The sequence below is a fragment of the Myotis yumanensis genome, unplaced genomic scaffold (assembly GCF_028538775.1).
Source record: "Myotis yumanensis isolate MYYU_CA2020_CCGP unplaced genomic scaffold, mMyoYum1.0.hap1 SCAF_13, whole genome shotgun sequence".
NCBI lineage: Eukaryota > Metazoa > Chordata > Mammalia > Chiroptera > Vespertilionidae > Myotis > Myotis yumanensis.
In genome coordinates, this window is record NW_027223764.1 from 41,765,115 (window position 1) to 41,781,936 (window position 16,822).

General features: G+C 57.3%; 1 protein-coding gene across 3 annotated transcripts in view; it reads left to right on the forward strand.

The window, feature by feature from the left end:
• The window catches only part of PALD1 (phosphatase domain containing paladin 1), an 83,730-nt gene that overhangs the window by 51,868 nt on the left and 15,040 nt on the right, over positions 1-16,822 (forward strand). For all 3 annotated transcript variants that reach the window (XM_070432913.1, XM_070432912.1, XM_070432914.1), the window contains exons 2-17: positions 1,828-2,040; positions 4,570-4,672; positions 5,888-6,067; positions 7,496-7,660; positions 8,429-8,589; positions 8,762-8,837; positions 9,907-10,058; positions 10,365-10,464; positions 10,667-10,771; positions 12,747-12,842; positions 13,243-13,371; positions 13,766-13,882; positions 14,008-14,163; positions 14,500-14,682; positions 15,811-15,951; positions 16,184-16,255. In XM_070432913.1, the coding sequence (XP_070289014.1) occupies positions 1,856-2,040; positions 4,570-4,672; positions 5,888-6,067; positions 7,496-7,660; positions 8,429-8,589; positions 8,762-8,837; positions 9,907-10,058; positions 10,365-10,464; positions 10,667-10,771; positions 12,747-12,842; positions 13,243-13,371; positions 13,766-13,882; positions 14,008-14,163; positions 14,500-14,682; positions 15,811-15,951; positions 16,184-16,255 (2,121 nt within the window). In that variant the 5' untranslated portion in view covers positions 1,828-1,855. The remainder of the gene's footprint in view (positions 1-1,827; positions 2,041-4,569; positions 4,673-5,887; positions 6,068-7,495; positions 7,661-8,428; positions 8,590-8,761; positions 8,838-9,906; positions 10,059-10,364; positions 10,465-10,666; positions 10,772-12,746; positions 12,843-13,242; positions 13,372-13,765; positions 13,883-14,007; positions 14,164-14,499; positions 14,683-15,810; positions 15,952-16,183; positions 16,256-16,822) is intronic.

Consider the following 16,822-nt stretch of genomic DNA (forward strand, 5'->3'; position numbering starts at 1 on the left):
GCTGCTGGGAGTTGTCAAGTGTGACAGGCTGGGCAGGGACCCCTTTCCAAGCTGCAGAGGGAGAGAACCAGGTGGTGGTTTGGGAAGGTTCTGGGAGGGACAGCATGAGGCTGGTCATTCCGTCCAGGTGGCTCTGGGGAGGGAGCATGAGTATCGCCCCGGGGGAGGCTTGGGGAGCACGTGCCTCGGGACCAGGAACTTTGACGCAGGGTCTGGGAGAGAGGGCAGTGAGTGCGGCCTTCAGATTGAGCTGCTGAGCCCCTATTCCTTCCGCTTCCTGGGGTGCTGCGCTGGTGTTGAGGGCTGGGGCTGGGGCTGTGGCTGCCTGGGGAGTGGGTGGCTGGAGCAGATTGTCGCCACTGACTTGGAGCAGCTCATGCCCAGCTGAAGGTAGAGGGGAGGTGTTGTGTTCTAAGGACTGTCTTGTCCCTGTGCTTCTGCAGGGCGGACCCATGTCAGGGTGCAGGTGGGGCTGGGGTGGGCAGGGCAGGTAGATCCCTTCTTGTCCTGATCCTGGGCCATTAATGCCATGAGGGGCCAGCAGCTGCTGGGCTCTCAGAAAGTTCTGTCTCTCATGTCTGGACCCTGGAATAAATACCCTCTTGCAGCTCGTAACAGGTCTCCCTGCCAATTCCCAGCCATCCTCTTATTTGTTAAATAAGCTTTAACTTTATAACCCAATGTTTAGAGGAGAGCAATCAGAAAAGGCAGAAAAGCAACATAAAAAATCACTTATAATCTCATCACTTGGTGATAACTCACGCCAGCATCTTGGTGTTGTGTCCTTCCAGACTTTCCTCCTGATAAACTTTCATGATTTAAGTTAGGATTGCAGCTTGAACTTGCAACCTGCTCCTTCCCTTCCTGTCTGTGAGATGTCTTTCCGTATCAGGCAATATGAAATGGCCATTTAACATTCAACCTGAGAGATGTCCCATAATTTATTCAACAAATCCCCTGTTGTTGGCCGGAGGTTGTTTCCAGGGTTTTGTTATATAAGCAACACCACCCTTGTAGCCCACCCGCATGCATCCTTTAGGGCTTCCCTGGGAGAGAGTTCTCCACGCAGATGCCTCATGGGGGTCAGAAGCTCTGCCTGTGGGTGACGTTGAGGTTGGGGTTGATGGTGTTGATGATGTTGAGGTTGGGGGTGGTGATACTGAGGTTGAAGTTGGTGATGTTGGTGATACTGAGGTTGGGGTTGATGGTGTTGATGATGAGGTTGATGATGTTGATGTGGGTGATGTTGACGTTGAGTTCAGGGTTATGGTGCCTTCATTGGACCCTTGATCTACTGAGAGCTCACCTCGTCTGGACTTCCCTGGTCTTGTTTTGTGACACTCATGGCTGGAATGCCTTTCTGCATCCTGTTCCCATCCAGATCCTTTACATCCAAGCCTGACATCCCTCAGCCTGTGCCCCTGCTTCTTCCTCAGGCCTCCTACTTCTCCTAGTCTGGAAGGCCTGGCCTCCATGGGGCCTGGTCCAGTCACCTAGAGCCCTCAGTCCCCACCTGGTGTGGAAGATTAACCCCTTCCTCTCTTATCTTCCCCAGGAGTGTAAACTCTAATGGGTCAGGGGCTTCATCCTTTTATCTCTCTATGTCCACAACCCCCAAAGCCCAGCAGTGGGCTGGGCACCTGGTGGACACTCAGTGGCATGTGGTAGGCAGCACACCTGCCCTCCATCTCCAGCTATAGGGTGAGTTGGCCCTCTCTGGGCCTCAGAGTGTGATCTGTGCTTATGGTGGAGGTGAGGGTGGGCTAGGTCTCTGCCTGCCCTGGCTCTCCCCACTCCTCTTTGACTGCATACCCTCTCACCCCACAGGTCTTGGGTCTGAGATTGCCGGCTGACTATGGGTACAACGGCCAGCACAGCCCAGCAGACGGTCTCAGCCAGTGCCCCCTTCGAGGGCCTCCAGGGCAGCAGCACGATGGACGGGCGGCACTCGCTCAGCGCCCATTCCTTCCAGACCACGAGCTTGCACAACAGCAAGGCCAAGTCCATCATCCCCAACAAGGTGGCCCCCGTCGTGATCACGTGAGTGGCAGGGGGGATGTGATCACGTCCCTGGAAGACATGGCTCTGGAAGCTGCCTGGGGGTGGTGGTGGCATATCATACATAATATCTAGATGAAGACACTGAGGCCCAGAGAGGATAGGCCGTTTACCTGGAGTCACACAGTAAGCAGGTGGCAGAGTCTCTGCCTTGGGTCTCTAGCTTATGTGACTTACAGTGTCCACAGGGCTAGGGGATGTGGAGAGGGAGGACTGGCTGGGGGACACTCTTGAAAATAATTTTTGGCTGAACATTTTCAGAAGAAGTTTATATACTTAGATGCATAAAACTTAGATTTTTCCCCCACTGTCACAACCAGTAATTATGGTTGGAAACTGAGGTTAACACCAGGCCATTAAAGGGCCTTGGGCTAGAAAAGCTGGAAGCTGTTGGTCCACTGTCCTATTAGGTCCTTCAGGGACATTCCTGGAAGCGGCTGAGGGTTTGTTCTGTTGCCATATTTTGAGAGAGACTTGGGTATCCAGAGGAAGAGGATCAGGAAGGGGCCCTGAAACCCTACCTGCCCCACGGGCACATGAAGGAGCGGGTGCCGGGAGCCCCGAGACCAGGTAGACGCAGGGGCATCAGATCCATCTCCTGGGGAGTCGGAACGCCTTGTCTCGCATTGAATCTGCCCACGGTGCTCCCCGGCCTCTGGGCCCCTCCAGGACGCAGGAAGTAGGACGGGATGACCTAGGAATGAAATATATTCCACACATAGCAGTTTGTCAGGGACCTAGCAGATGGACCTTCCGTGTAAGGAAACCTGAGGGTGGGAATGATACATCTGGCCTGCTGGCTTTGGGGCCTGACAGAAAAATTGTAATCATAATACATTACTGTGTCCATGATGAGGGGAGGGAAGGAGATGTTACATAAGAGGGACTTGATATATAGCCTCACCACTGGAGATGACAAAACTAGGTCTGGGCCCTGAGGGCAGTGTTGGAGACTTGTCCAGTCTTGCTCCATGACCGTGGGCCTCTGTTTCCTTATCAGGATCTGTGGGGATGACGTTCAAAATACTTAACCCAGGGTGTGGCTCAGAACAGTCACCTGTCTGCTGTAAAAATCTGTGTGTGCCTCCTGGCGCAGCCGCGAGTCCAGCACTACTCAGATTGACAGTGTTTGAGGTGGAGGGGACTCTAGAGGTCATCCAACACAGGGGTCAGCAAACTGTATCTTTTGGGCTAAATCTAGCCCAGCACCTGTTTTTGTCAATAACGTTTTACTGAAGCACTGCCATTCTCGTTCATGCACATATTATCTGTGGATGCTCAACACTTCATCTGCAGAGGTGAGTAGTTGTAACAGAGACGTTGTATGGCCCATGAAGTCTACAATATTTACTATCTGGTCCTTGATAGAAAAGGTTTGCTGACTCCTGATCTAATAATACCCTTTAGAGCAGATGTGAAAACTGACTTAGATACACAAACTGAGTTTCAAGGAGGTAGAGAGATTGGCCCACCCCGGGCCCTGCGGTGAGATGGAGGCAGAGCGAGCAGCCAGAACCGCGTCTCTTGCGTCCTTTTCTGGTGCTCCCTTCCACGCACGCCCCCCCCCCCCCCCCCACCTGCCTTTCCTAGAGGCATTTCCTTTGTAAAGAGGATCAGACACCAGGTCACCAGCTTTGGGAGGCTGTGTCTTCTTCGCTGTTAGAATCAGCACACCAGCTTTTTGCGTCTTGGGTTTTGTTTGGAATGGCCCTGTGTGGAGATAGAACTACCACTAGAAATAATTTTATTAATAAGCGCTTACTGTGCTCAAGGCACCAGGCTAAGTACTTACATTCTTTAATGCATTGATTTCTCACAGCAGCCCTAGGAGGTAGGAATCACTGGGAATGTAGCTACAGAGAGTGGGTGACTCCAGAGTCACAGTTACAAAGCAATGGAGGTGGATTCATGCCCCAAGCCTGTGTCCTGAACCACCTCACTGTGCTGTGGGATCACCAGTGTGGAGGTTGTTCCCAGAGACAGTTTGATGGAGGGGACCATCCAGGACCAAAGTAACTCTGAAATAGAAGGCCTAATTCAAGACAGAAGCTTCCTTCACACAAAAGTCCAGGAGATGCCCCAGGTTGCATAATCAGCCAGGCTCCTCCTCTCTTGATGCCCTGCCATCATCAATACCTGATTCCTGCTACCACTTCTGGATGCTAGCCAGGGAGGAGGAGAGAAATGTAGAAGGTTCACACCTTCCCTTAAAGAATCCCATTGGACAGAACATCCCATTGGACAGAACATAATCACATGACCATACTAGCTGCAAGGGCGGCTGGGGATGTAGTCTTTACATGGACAGCCCAGTTCCCATTCCAGGGTTGTATTGCTCGCAAAAGGGAGAGTGGATATTGTGGTACAATGGGCTGTCTCTGCCACAAATGGGTAACCACTTCAGTGGGAGTGGGGTGGTCCTGCTGTGGGGTCACCTGGGGTCAGGTGAGGATGGAGTGGACTCTGGCTGCGGAGGTTACCTGACTTGGTCTCCATCTGTAACCCTGGCAGGTACAACTGCAAGGAGGAGTTCCAGATCCATGATGAGTTGCTCAAGGCCCATTACACACTGGGCCGACTCTCAGATGCTACCCCTGAGCACTACCTGGTGCAGGTGAGGTCAGGCCCTACCCTTCCTCCCGTCCTTCTTTAGGTTCTCTCCCTAATCTCTTCTGCCTCCTCATTGTCCCTTTCTCTGTTTCACTGCCTCATTCCGCCTTCCAGGGTCCCAATCCCACTTCCTCGGACCCATTTGTTTTCTGGGGCATGGAGCCCTTGCTCTTCTCTCTCCATCCATCCCCTGCCCGGCCCCAGCATGCCAACCCCCCTCCGTTGGAGCACCAGGGAGAATATAGACGAGGACAAAGGTCCCTAGGCCAGGACTGCTGCCCCTAGGGTGGCTGGCCATCTCCCTCCCCTTCTCTTTCGAAGTTTCCGACCTTCTCTGGCTTAGCTGTTTTTAGTGGTTTTTTTTGCCTTAAATATCCCCTAGAAAGTAAAGCCCAAAAGGACAGATGACTGTTCATCTCCTTGTTCACTGCTGTAGCCCCAGCCTCAGAACAATGGAGGTCCTCAGGAAAGGGTCAATGAATGGAGGATGGAATGAAAAATCGTGACAACTGTTGGCTGACAGAGTAGCTGAGGATTTCTGGCACCTGGAAGAACTGGTCCTAGCTGTCAGTCAGCAGTGTGGGTGTGGGGCATGGGGGTAGATGTGGTGACCTCGGTTCCCTTTTGCCCAGGAATGAGCTCTTCTAGTTCCCGCTGCTCTCCCCGGATGTCCAGCACCCTTTTCCTCTTTTCTCTGTAGTCATGGCATTCATTCATTCATTCCAGGTGGGGAGGGGAGAGACCTGTCCTTCCTCAGAACTGCAGGGCCCTAGGAAAGGGCCAGGACAGCCTTCTTCTAGGTGATTCCCGTGATCCCGGCTGTGACTCCCCACTCTGGCCTCTTCTCTAGACCCTTCCTCCGCCTCCTAGGGAGTTGTGGGTCCACCCTAGAGCCAGCTCTAGTTTCCTGCTCCTGTAGTGCCTCTTCATGCTCTCCTTCTTCAAGGCCGGCTCAGATGCCAACACCTGCACAAAACCTTTTCAGATTCCCACTCAAGAGGAGCTGTATTTTCTTTCCTCTGACTCTGTGACCCCCTTCCTGGGATCACAGATGGTCACGTATCTTGTCTGTTTTTTCTGTGAGCCTGCAGACAACTTGAGAACCGTGTCCCCTCCCCATCTCCCTGATCCCCACCTCCTGGGGCCTGGGACAGAGCCCTGCCTGTAGAAGATGCCCCTGGGTCATCTCAGTGTCCCCCTCTGGCTCTTCCACTGCCAGGGACGCTACTTCCTGGTGCGGGATGTTGCTGAGAAGATGGACCTGCTGGGCACCCTGCGGAGCTGTGGGGCCCCCAACTTCCGGCAAGTGCGGGGCGGGCTCACCGTGTTTGGCATGGGACAGCCCAGCCTCTCGGGGTTCAGGCAGGTCCTCCAGAAACTCCAGAAGGACGGACACAAGGTAAGCATGGTCCTTTTTCAGGCAGAGGCTAGCCCCCCAAATCTGGGGAAAGGGGCTCCCGGGAGAGGCAATTTCAGAGGCTTAGAGGGTCCTGGCCACATGATGGGAAGGGCACTGGCGACCTGGACCAGGCCCTACCAGGCCTTAATCACCGTGACGGTCTTTGTGGTCAGCATGGTTGGAAATTCTGAGCAAATGTTTATTGCATGGTCCTGGGTGGACACTGGAGCCTCGAGGTCAGAAGCCCCTGTACACCCCACTCTGAGAGCCTCAGAGGAAGTGAGGAGGGTGACGGGATGACAAGAGGGGCCAGGTCATAACGAGAGAGTCACAGGATGTTGATCATGGCTAACACTTATAGCCTCACGTCAACCCAAAAGGGCAGGGAAGTTATTCTCCCATTTATAGAGGGGAAAACTGAGGTCCAGAGAGGATAAGTGACACAGCTCCTGAGTGGTGTCTCAGGACCCAAACCCAGACATAGCTAGAATTCTAAGAGCCTATCTTTTTATTTTTTGTTAATCCTCACCCAAGGATTCCATTGATTTTTCAGAGAGAGTGGAAGGAGGGTGGGAGGGAGAGAGAGAGAGAAAAACATGCCATGAGAGAGACACATCAATTGGTTGCTTCTGAACTCACCCTGACCAGCGCCAGCAATCGAACCTGCAACCCGGGTATGTGTTCTTGACCAGGAATCAAACCGCAACCCTTTGGTGTGTGGGCTGATGCTCTAACCACCGACCAGGGCTCTAAGTGCCTGCTTTTAATGACTCTTCTCTCCTGCCTGCTGTTGAGGTGGGGTTTTGTCTCCAGAACAGAGGCTGAGAGTCCACAGTGATTTCAGGCTCTTCGACTTGGGGTGTCTGATTTGACATGGGGTGCAGATGGAGAGTTTTTGAGTGAACCAGAGTGGGATGGGGTGTTAGTGGTGGTCAGATCCCATCTTCCCATCTTGACCGCCGGTTCCTCGGGGTGGGGTCTCCCCACTATCTCCCTCCGTCTGTACGATGCACAGTGAATGAATGATTGCATTGTGGGTGAGGGCATTCATTTCTTCAACTGATGCTATCAAGCCCTTGATTGATCCAGGGCTCTGTGCTAGGAGTTGCAGAGACCAGGATGTGATTCTGCCTGTGAGGAACCTGTAATCCACTAAAGGAGAAAAGATGTGTTCGTTGATAATGTTACTACAAAGGGGGTTGACATTACGAAGTTCAGAGGGAGGACTATTGGCCCTGAGAGGAGGGAGGGTCGGGAGCGGGTGGCATTTGGTCTGAGCTTTGCTTCCTGGGCAGGAGTCAGGTCTCAGGGACACAGTGGGTGAAGAGCCCTTGAAGAGGGGATCGGCCTGCTCAAAGGCCTGGTGGGGGGCAGTGGATTGGAGTCCCTGCCCGACTGGGGTGACCTCCTTCCTCGGGCTCCCGGCAGGAGTGCATCGTCTTCTGTGTGCGGGAGGAGCCCGTGCTGTTCCTGCGAGCGGAGGAGGACTTTGTGCCCTACACACCTCGCGACAAGCGGAACCTCCACGAGAACCTCCAGGGCCTGGGGCCCGGGGTCCAGGCGGAGAGCTTGGAGCTGGCCATCCGGAAAGAGGTGAGGGCCACTGGTGTGGGCGGGGGCCCCTCCTGCTAGGCCTTGGGCAGCTGAGATGACCCCAGACCACAGCTCAGCGCTGCTTTCACTGGCTCGTACTTGCCCATCTTCCTGCCCTGCTTGGGCCAGTGGCTGGCTACAGGGCCGGCTCACGGGCAGCCAGAGGAAGGACCTCCTATTCCCAGCGCTGTTTGCCCTGCCCCTTTCCCACACTGCTTTGCTCCCCCACACTCAGCATCCTTATTAGAAAAAGGTCTGGTGGGGCGAAAGCACTTGGCTAGGAGCCTGAGACTGAGTTCAGCCCGTGAGCTCTGAGCCCTGGGCTGGGTCACTTCTCTCATGGGACTGTTGTTACTGAGGTTCCGCTGTCCACCCTCTACAGGTTTGTCAAAGCCTCAGAGGCTGTTGACAGACCACAGAGGTGTGCCAATAGAGTATGGGGGTCACGGTTCCCCCAAAGACTTCCACAGGCAGAAACCTAGTCCGGAGAGGCCACTGGTGGCCTCTCATCTCCCTTTCAGGCCTCCTCTCCAGTCCCAGCTGACCGAGTCTGGCCCTGTCCTTCAGTCTGGTGGCTTAGCTACCTTCTGCTGCCTGCTGGGCAGAGCCCTTCCCCTGACCCCAGGGCCTGGGCAGCTGCCCGTAGGACACGCCAATCATAGAGAGCACCCTGGCATGGAGTTCCCTCTGGGGGACAAGCAGCCTGTGGAGGCCTCTGGGTGGCCTGAAGATCCGTCATGGCCCTCTGGCCCCCACTCCTCCATGCAGATTCACGACTTTGCCCAGCTGAGCGAGAACACGTACCACGTGTACCACAACGTCGAGGACCTGCGGGGGGAGCCCCACGCTGTGGCCATCCGGGGTGAGGATGATGTGCACGTGACCGAGGGGGTGTACAAGCGGCCCTTATTCCTGCAGCCCACCTACAGGTACCGAGGGCCAGCCCTGCAGGGCCCTGGGGTGCTGGGCACGCTGATCTGGGGCTGCTCTCCAGCTGGGCCTCAGCCTCCCAGCTGCAGGTGGGGCTGAATGGAATGCAGGGGTGGGGGATGCCCGGGGTGTGTGGCCTGCCTGATGGGCTCCTCCCCCCTCCCCTGGCAGGTACTACCGCCTGCCCCTGCCAGAGCAGGGGGCTCCCCTGGAAACCCAGTTTGATGCCTTTGTCAGTGTCATCCGGGTAAGTGGGGTGGAGGGGTGTGGGGAGCACGGAGCTGGGGAGCAAGGGCCTGGAGAGTGGGTCTGTGTAGAGGCCCTGTCTCCATGGAGATGCTCAGGGTAGGTGTGGCCTCTGAGTTGTGGGTGGTGTCGAGTATGATGGGTATGTGTGCATGCATGCGGGGGTTGTGTGTGTACACGTCTGTGTGTGGGGGCTGTGTGCATCCGTGTGTCTGTGTGGGTGTGTATTTGTTCATGCTCAGTGGCAGGGCCCAGCTGGGTGTCTGGAGGACCGGCTTTGCTGTGACGAGGCTGCTGACTTGCTGTGTGACCTTGGACAAATCTGCTAACCTCTCTAGACCTCAAGTTCCTCATTTCTTTACTGGAGCTAAACAGTCTCACCCTCTAGACCAGTGGTTCTTGACCTTCCTAATGCCGTGACCCTTTAATACAGTTCCTCATGTTGTGGTGACCCCCAACCATAAAATTATTTTCGTTGCTACTTCATAACTGTAATTTTGCTACTGTTATGAATCGTAACGTAAATAGCTGATATGCAGGATGTATTTTCATTGTTACAAATTGAACATAATTAAAGCATAGTGATTAATCACAAAAACAATATGTAATTATATATGTGTTTTCGGATGGTCTTAGGCGACCCCTGTGAAAGGGTTGTTCGACTCCCAAAGGGGTCGTGACCCACAGGTTGAGAACCGCTGCTCTAGACTCTTCTGGTACTTCCCGAGTCCTGGTGGTTCTCTCCCAACGCCTTCAGGGGTCCCCTTACTTAATCCGCATCTCACAAGGGTGTGAGGTGCGGCCCTGTCCCCCCGAGTGGGGCTCAGTTCCAGAGCCAGTGCCTTGGTCTCCCCCTGAGTCTGAGAAGGAGCAGAGCGTGGGCTCCCAGGGCAGGTGGAGCAGATCAGGCCTTGGGGTTTGGCAAAAGGGGCTGAGCTTCCTGTCTGCCCGCCACTTGCTGCAGACTGGGGTGGGGGTGGGCCTGTGTCACGACCCCTTACCCCCACCAGCTCCTCAGCCGAGGGGTGTCTGGGTCGTGCTGTGACATGCTCTCCATGGTCCTTCCCCAGGAGACCCCCAGCCTGCTGCTGCTCCGAGATGCCCACGGGCCTCCCCCTGCCCTCCTCTTCAGCTGCCAGACAGGTGTGGGCAGGACCAACCTGGGCATGGTCCTGGGGACCCTCGTGCTGTTTCACCAGAGTGGGACTGCCTCCGGGCCTGAGTGAGTGGAGAGGGCAGGGCCCCAGGGACGCGTCGGGGGCTCGGAGCCAGAGCTGGAAATGGGTAGCTGGGGTTCATGTCCGGGTTTGCCGCAGACTTGCAGGGTGACCTGGAGAAAGTCACTTGACTTTTCTGGGCCTCAGTTTCCCCAGTGGGGAAAATGCTCCTTGCTCCCCGCTCCTTGCCTCCCCAACTTGAAAGGAGGACTTGGAGCCCGGAGCCTGGTGCCTCTCAGCGGCCATACACATGGGAGGTCACAGCAGGGCCATCCTGTGGTGCTGAGGATGCTCCCGCCCCTTCCTGTCAGGGCTGTCCCTGTGAAGACCAAGCCTCTGCCCATGGAGCAGCTCCAGGTGATCCAGAGCTTCCTCCACGCGGTGCCCCAGGGCAGGAAGATGGTGGAGGAGGTGAGCGAGGGGGCTGGGCACGGGCAGCGCAGGGAGCATTCACACCCCCACGGTGGGGTCCCTTCCTCCCCTGGGACCCCCTGCTCTCATTCATGGCTAATCATTCTCTTTACCTCCTTCTCTTCTGTCTGCCACCCTCTTCCCTTGGCCCTGCGCCCTCCCTGCTGCTGTCCCCTTGCCCCTGCCCTGGTCCTGGCACCAGGTGGACAGAGCCATCACTGCCTGTGCTGAGCTGCACGACCTGAAGGAAGTAGTGTTAAAACACCAGAGGAAGCTGGACCGTGTCCGGCCCGAGAGCCCGGCCCAGGTGAGGCGTGGAGGACGGAGAGCAGCCGCATTTGCGTGAACCCGCAGCCTCATTTGTCAGGCCTGTGCGCTGGCTTCTTTCACCCTGATGTGTCCCGGTGCTGCCTCTCCCAGGAGGAGAGCGGTTTGCAGAGGAAGGGGCGAGGGGGGCGGGTGCAGGAAGGACGGAAGGAAGAGGGAAGTTTACTTTCCCTGACCAGGTCCCCTTGTTGCAGAATAAACAGGATGGAGGAAGGGGCTGCCGGTGGGGTGCTGGGCCTCTGGACCCAGATACTTCCCAGAATGCTCGTGGCTCTCCCCCAAATAAAACCTTGGCCCTTCTTCAGGACGGCCGGGGCTGGGTCCAGCCTGCCGCCTCTGGGAGCGTGGTGGCTCTGCGCTGTCTCAGCAGGCCGGTCCCCACTCTCTGGGGAGAGGGCGCTGGGCAGTGTTTGCAAACAGTGCTTGGAAAGAATCTGAAGCTGCAGAGCTTTTTTCTTCTTTAACACTTTAAAAGCATCTTTAAAAAGCAGCGTTAGATTATGGAAAATTGAGGAATCAGAGAAGGAAACGCTAATAATCGCAGCAGAGCCGCTGTGAGCTCTCTGGGCCGGGTTCTTTCATCTTTCATGTTCTTGTGCAGGTTTGCATCCTGCGTATTTTGTTGGTCTTTCCCCTGCTCATACCTCCTCGTGGTCACTGAGAATGTTCCGGGTTGTGTAGCTTAAGCTCATGGCGTGGTTCAGCATCACTGGGCTGACGGGTTAAGAGTGTGATGGCCCGGGTCCGGTCCCGGCTCTGCCACGCACAGGCGTGTGGCTGAGGGCGCGGGGCCACAGATGGTAACGACCCACAGGGCTGTTGTGAAGAGCAGGTCAGATCAGACCCACCGAGCGCTTAGCCGGGGACCTGACACAGGCAGGTGTTCCCGCAGGTCACGGCCATGGTTTACGACAGGCCCCTTCTGGTTGCACAGTCCAGTCACTTCTCATTCCCTGTCCTTGTCAGCACTGTTGTGCCAAGCAGCTTTGTGACAAGGGGCTTTCACGCCCGTAGGATTCTTCTCCCTTAGTCTGGAGTAGGTGCCGGGCCAGACGCGGCTCACCGCCTGCTTTGGTAAACGCGTTTTCCTGGGGCTGGTCTCGCCCCCTTGCTCTGCGCTGTCTCTGGCTCTTCCACTGCAGCGGTGGCGCTGAACAGAGACCATCGGCCTGCAAACCTGGAGTCCTTAACTGCTCGGCTTTTTATAGAAGTAATCATTTGTTGACCTCTATCCTGGATTCTCAGAGATGGAATTAAACTTCACCCAAGGGTCTGGCCTTTCTCTCGGGCCTGTACCCGTCTCCCTTGCCCTCCGGAGGCCGGTGCTGACCCAGCAGGAGAACCTGATGGCTGAAGGCGAGAGAAGGACCCTGGGGAGTCATGCCCTGCTGACAGCCCCACCCAGAGTGCTGGGCTGGGGTTAGGACCCTGGTTTGGGGACCCAGCTCTGTGACTTTGAGCAAGATCCTTCATTTCTCTGAGCCTCAGTTTCCCCTCTCTAAGTAGGGGTAGCGCTGTCATGAGGGCCTTTTTGTTTTCTTGTAGGGAGGGTCCCAGGCAAAGGGAGGTGAGGGCCTCTGGCTCAGGGGAGATGCTGATACACGTGCTGCTTCAGCACAGAGGGGGTGCTGCCCTAGTGGAGGCGCTGGAGCATTCGGGGAGCCCCCGCCTGTCTCTGGGCTCAGAGCCTGTGGGGGAGGCAGACCCTGCATGGGGAACTGTAGTGCCTGCTGAAGCCACGGCAGCTCTCCCTACACCTGGGTTACCTGCTGCAGGGGGCAGGTGAGATGCTTGGAAGGACTCCCAGCTGGCAGAACTGTGTGAAGGGAGAGGTAGACTGTCTTCTGGGATTTCTGAGGCTTCACTCCTGCCCTTCCTGGGGGGGGGGCGGGGTTGTGGGGCCAGAGCCGCCCCATCTTTACCTCCCCAACCTCCCTCCTGTCCCCTCCTCTCAGGGAAGCAGCAGCCAGCAGGGTGTCCGGCAGAGGGCCCTGCAGAGCCTGGAGCGATACTTCTACCTGATCCTGTTTAACTACTATCTGCATGAGCAGGTGGGGCCCGGGGTGAGAGGACCCTCCAGCCTCCCACAGTGACAGGCATGGGGTCAGCGAGGGCCCCTGTGGGATTAGGGAGCAGAGTTGGGGACACGTATGTTGGTTTCAGAGGAAGGCAGGTGTGGGGGATGCAAGGGGAGACCCAGGTAGGGGTGGTCCCTGAGGAAAGGGAGGACCCACCTCTCTCCCCTGGGCCCCGTCTTGGTACCCTTAGCCAGGGCTTTGGGGCCCAGAAAGATCTTGCTTTGGACGGCCTGGTCCCTGCTCCCCACCCTCTCCTCCATGCCCTGGGCCATCATGGGTGTTTCCTGGGACTCCCCCACCCTGGGGCAGGCAGGGAGAGCTCAGGGTGGCCCTGCGCCCCTGAACCCCCATCTCTCTTTGCCTTGGGCTGCAGTACCTGCTGGCCTTTGCCCTCAGTTTCAGCCGCTGGCTGTGTGCCCACCCTGAGCTGTACCGCCTGCCTGTGACGCTGAGCTCAGCGGGGCCCATGGCCCCTGGGGACCTCATCGCCAAGGGCTCCCTGGTGAGTGTGGCTGTCTGCCTGGGGGAGTGGGAATGTGTGGGGGCTGGCCTTTGATTCCTGCGGGGTTCAGGGAAGCATCACCTTCATAGAGGCAAAGGGGTGACAGCCAGTGGGTGTGGAATCTTCTTGTGAGTGTCATGGGGTCATTCTCCTCTGTCTCACACCGAGGGGTCTGGGCAGGGTGTCAGGAGACCTAGTTCTAGAGTCTTTGCCACCAGCCTCTCCCCTGTGCGCCTCGGCGTCCTCATCTGGAGAGCGGGCCCTGCCGGTCCCCTTGCCGGGGCAGCGACGAAGCTCTGAGTGTGAAGTGCTGTCCCCACTTCCGCTGCCCCTGGGGCTGGTTCCGAGCCTCTCAGTGCTGCTGTGAGTACCAGGCTTGCTGCTCTCCCTACAGAGGGCGGACGATCTGGTCTCCCCAGACGCACTCAGCACCATCAAAGAGATGGACGTGGCCAACTTCCGGCGGGTGTCCCGAATGCCCATCTACGGCACAGCCCAGCCCAGCGCCAAGGTGACCCCCCAGCCGGCCTGGGCCCATTTGTGGGGTGGGGAGGGTCTCCAGGTTCTAGGGAGGGTGGGGCAGAGGGCACACAGGGAAGGGGGAGCCCTTCTGCTGACCTCCCTCTGTCCCCGCAGGCCCTGGGGAGTATCCTGGCCTACCTGACTGATGCCAAGAGGAAGCTGCGGCAGGTCGTTTGGGTCAACCTGAGGGAGGAGGCTGTGCTGGAGTGTGACGGGCACACCCACAGCCTGCGGTGGCCTGGGCCCCCCATGGCCACTGAGCAATTGGAGGTGAGGCCCTTCTGCCTTCTACACACCTCTAGCTTGGAGGCCTTCTGGGGAGTTGGCCTGGGAGGGTCCGTAGAAGGTCCCATGCTCCTATTGTACAGATGGAGAAACTGAGGCCCAAGGGTCAGGGAGTGGATGATTCAGGATTCCTGCCATGGCCACCTGCCTGGCTCCGGGTCTGGTTTATGATCCCTGAGGTTCAGGAAGGGCAGGCATGGGTCCGGGCAGCCGTGGGTCCGGAAGCCAGGACTGGTCCTGGCCCTAGCAGACTCTGGTCTTTCAGGTCTGGCCTGGAGGCTGCCTCAGTGGCCTGTGTGCCCTCTGTCCCACCCTCCCTAGAACCTGGAGACCCAGCTGAAGGCCCACCTGAGCGTGCCTCCCGCAGGCGCGGAGGGCCCACGGACCCACAGGTTCCAGATGTGCCTCACCATGCAGGAGGTCTTCAGCCAGCACCGCGGGGCCTGCCCCGGCCTCACCTACCACCGCATCCCCGTGCCAGACTTCTGTGCCCCTCGCGAGGAGGTGAGGGGCCAGGCAGGCAAGGCCGCTTCCCCTCTGGCCTGGGCCTTGGCTATGGCCAGGCTCTGCTGAGGGGCTGGGAGCTTGTGCCACAAGGTTTTAGATTTGGCTCAGGTGGTTTATTCACATCCCTTCCCAGCTTGGCATTTGCATGCACGTGTGTGTGTACATGTGTGTTTATTATATGTTGTAGGTGTGTATGAGGGTGAGCATGTCCATGGTGTTTGTGGTATATGTGTGTTGGGGGACTGGAGTGGGTGTCATGTGGAGTGGGTCTATGTGTGTGGTGTGTGTATCTTAATGGTGTCTGTGATGGATGTCTTACCTTTTTTGGGGGACAAGTGTGGAGAGTGTGTCTTTTGGGGAAATATGTGGCGTGGTGTGTGTCTGGGCTTTGTGGAGGAGGGTGTTGTGGGATGCTGTGTGTCACTGAAGGGTTTGTGTGCATGTGGCTTCTGTAGGTTTGTGACGCATGTGACTTTGTGGATGTCTGTGTAGTGTGTCTTTAAGGTGCGTGGGTACATCTGTGTGGTGTGTGCGTCCAGCGTGTATTGTGTGAGGGTCGCTGTGTGCCAGTGATACCTCCGTTGTTTGGGTGCCGTGTCTGTGTGGGTCTCTGCAGTGTGCGGAGGGGGGCCTGATAGGAGGTGATGGGGCTTGGGTTTCCCGTCTCACTTTGTTCTGTGGGTCTGGTTGTCTGTAGTTTGTCGCCCCCTGGTGGCCGTGCGCTGCAATGATCCGCTGCGGTTGGGAGCTGGGTGGTTGGGTGCGCCTCAGATGTGGGCAGCAGAGCAGGGGGTCCATGCGTGGCCTGGGGCGCAGCACATCGGAGTGCGTGCACATGTGCGTGTTCTGCCTGGTGGGCGGCGGGCAACAGAAGCCCAGATTTGTGCATGTGTCTGTCTGCTCAAGTGTCCGTCCCGGTCCTGGGGTGGGGATTATGCTGCACACGGGCTGTTGACGTGCACGTGGTCTTGTGTGTACTGCAGTGAGTTGAGTGTGTGTATACAGGTTGTGAGCCTGACACAGAGCCTGGCATCGGGTGAGCACTCCCTTTTGGGGGGTGCGCCACCCCGGGAGTCTGTGCAGCCAGGAGCACCCACTGACTCAGACCTTGGTCTCCCCACGCAGGATTTTGACCGGCTGTTTGAGGTCCTGCGAGGCGCCCTCACCAAGGACTCGGGCTCTGGCTTCGTGTTCAGCTGCCTCAGCGGCCAGGGCCGGACCACGATGGCCATGGTGGTGGCTGTGCTCGCCTTCTGGCACGTTCGAGTATGTGAGGCCAGCGTGAGGGCAGCGGTCCGCCCAGGCAGCATGGGCACTGGGTGCCTGGGGACGCTGGCTGTGCCAGGAGGGTGTAGGGGTAGAGCGGATGCCTGGCGTGTCCACCCATCCTGGGCAGAGGGCAGTGGGGCTGGCAGACCCCTGGCAAGGGGTTCGTGGCATGAGGGAGAAGGGCAGCCTGGGAAGGAGTGCGCCCATCCCAGCAGCTGTCCTCCCTCAGGGCTTCCCCGAGGTGGTGGAGGAGGAACTCGTGAGTGTGCCTGATGCCAAGTTCACCAAGGGGGAGTTTGAGGTGAGCACGCCCTATACGGTCCCCGGGGGGACACCCGGGGGAGGGAGAGGGCACGTCTGGCTGGCAGGTTGGGAGGAATTTTCAGAGCTCTTAACGCTGTTTCCTTCTTCCACCTCATCACATCAGTGCTTCTCTGTTCCCATTTCACAGATGAGCAAACCAAGGCATGGGGCAGCTTGGCTCTGGGGCCCTGGCAGATGACCATTGGGGATGAGGGGCCTGGACCCCCCTCATCCTGCCTAACCCTATTGCTGGGCGACTGTATGCCCTGAGGAAGTCCACTGGCCACCTTCTTGTCTGGGTAGCATTGGCAACCCCCTCATAGGCACCTGGGACCCAGCTGTGGTTGGCGACTTTGGTGCGGGGCTCTGGCCTGCCCAAGCCCAACCGCATTTCAGTTCAGGACACTGGATGGACGGCCACTGACATTCCCCATGTATTGTACATCTCCCGCAAACATGTCGTCTTCCTAGACACCTGGCAAGTAGGTGGCCATGTCTCCCTCTTACAGGTGGGGAACGTGGAGTTCAGAGTTGGCACGTGGCTGCCTGGTGTCAGCACTGTGGT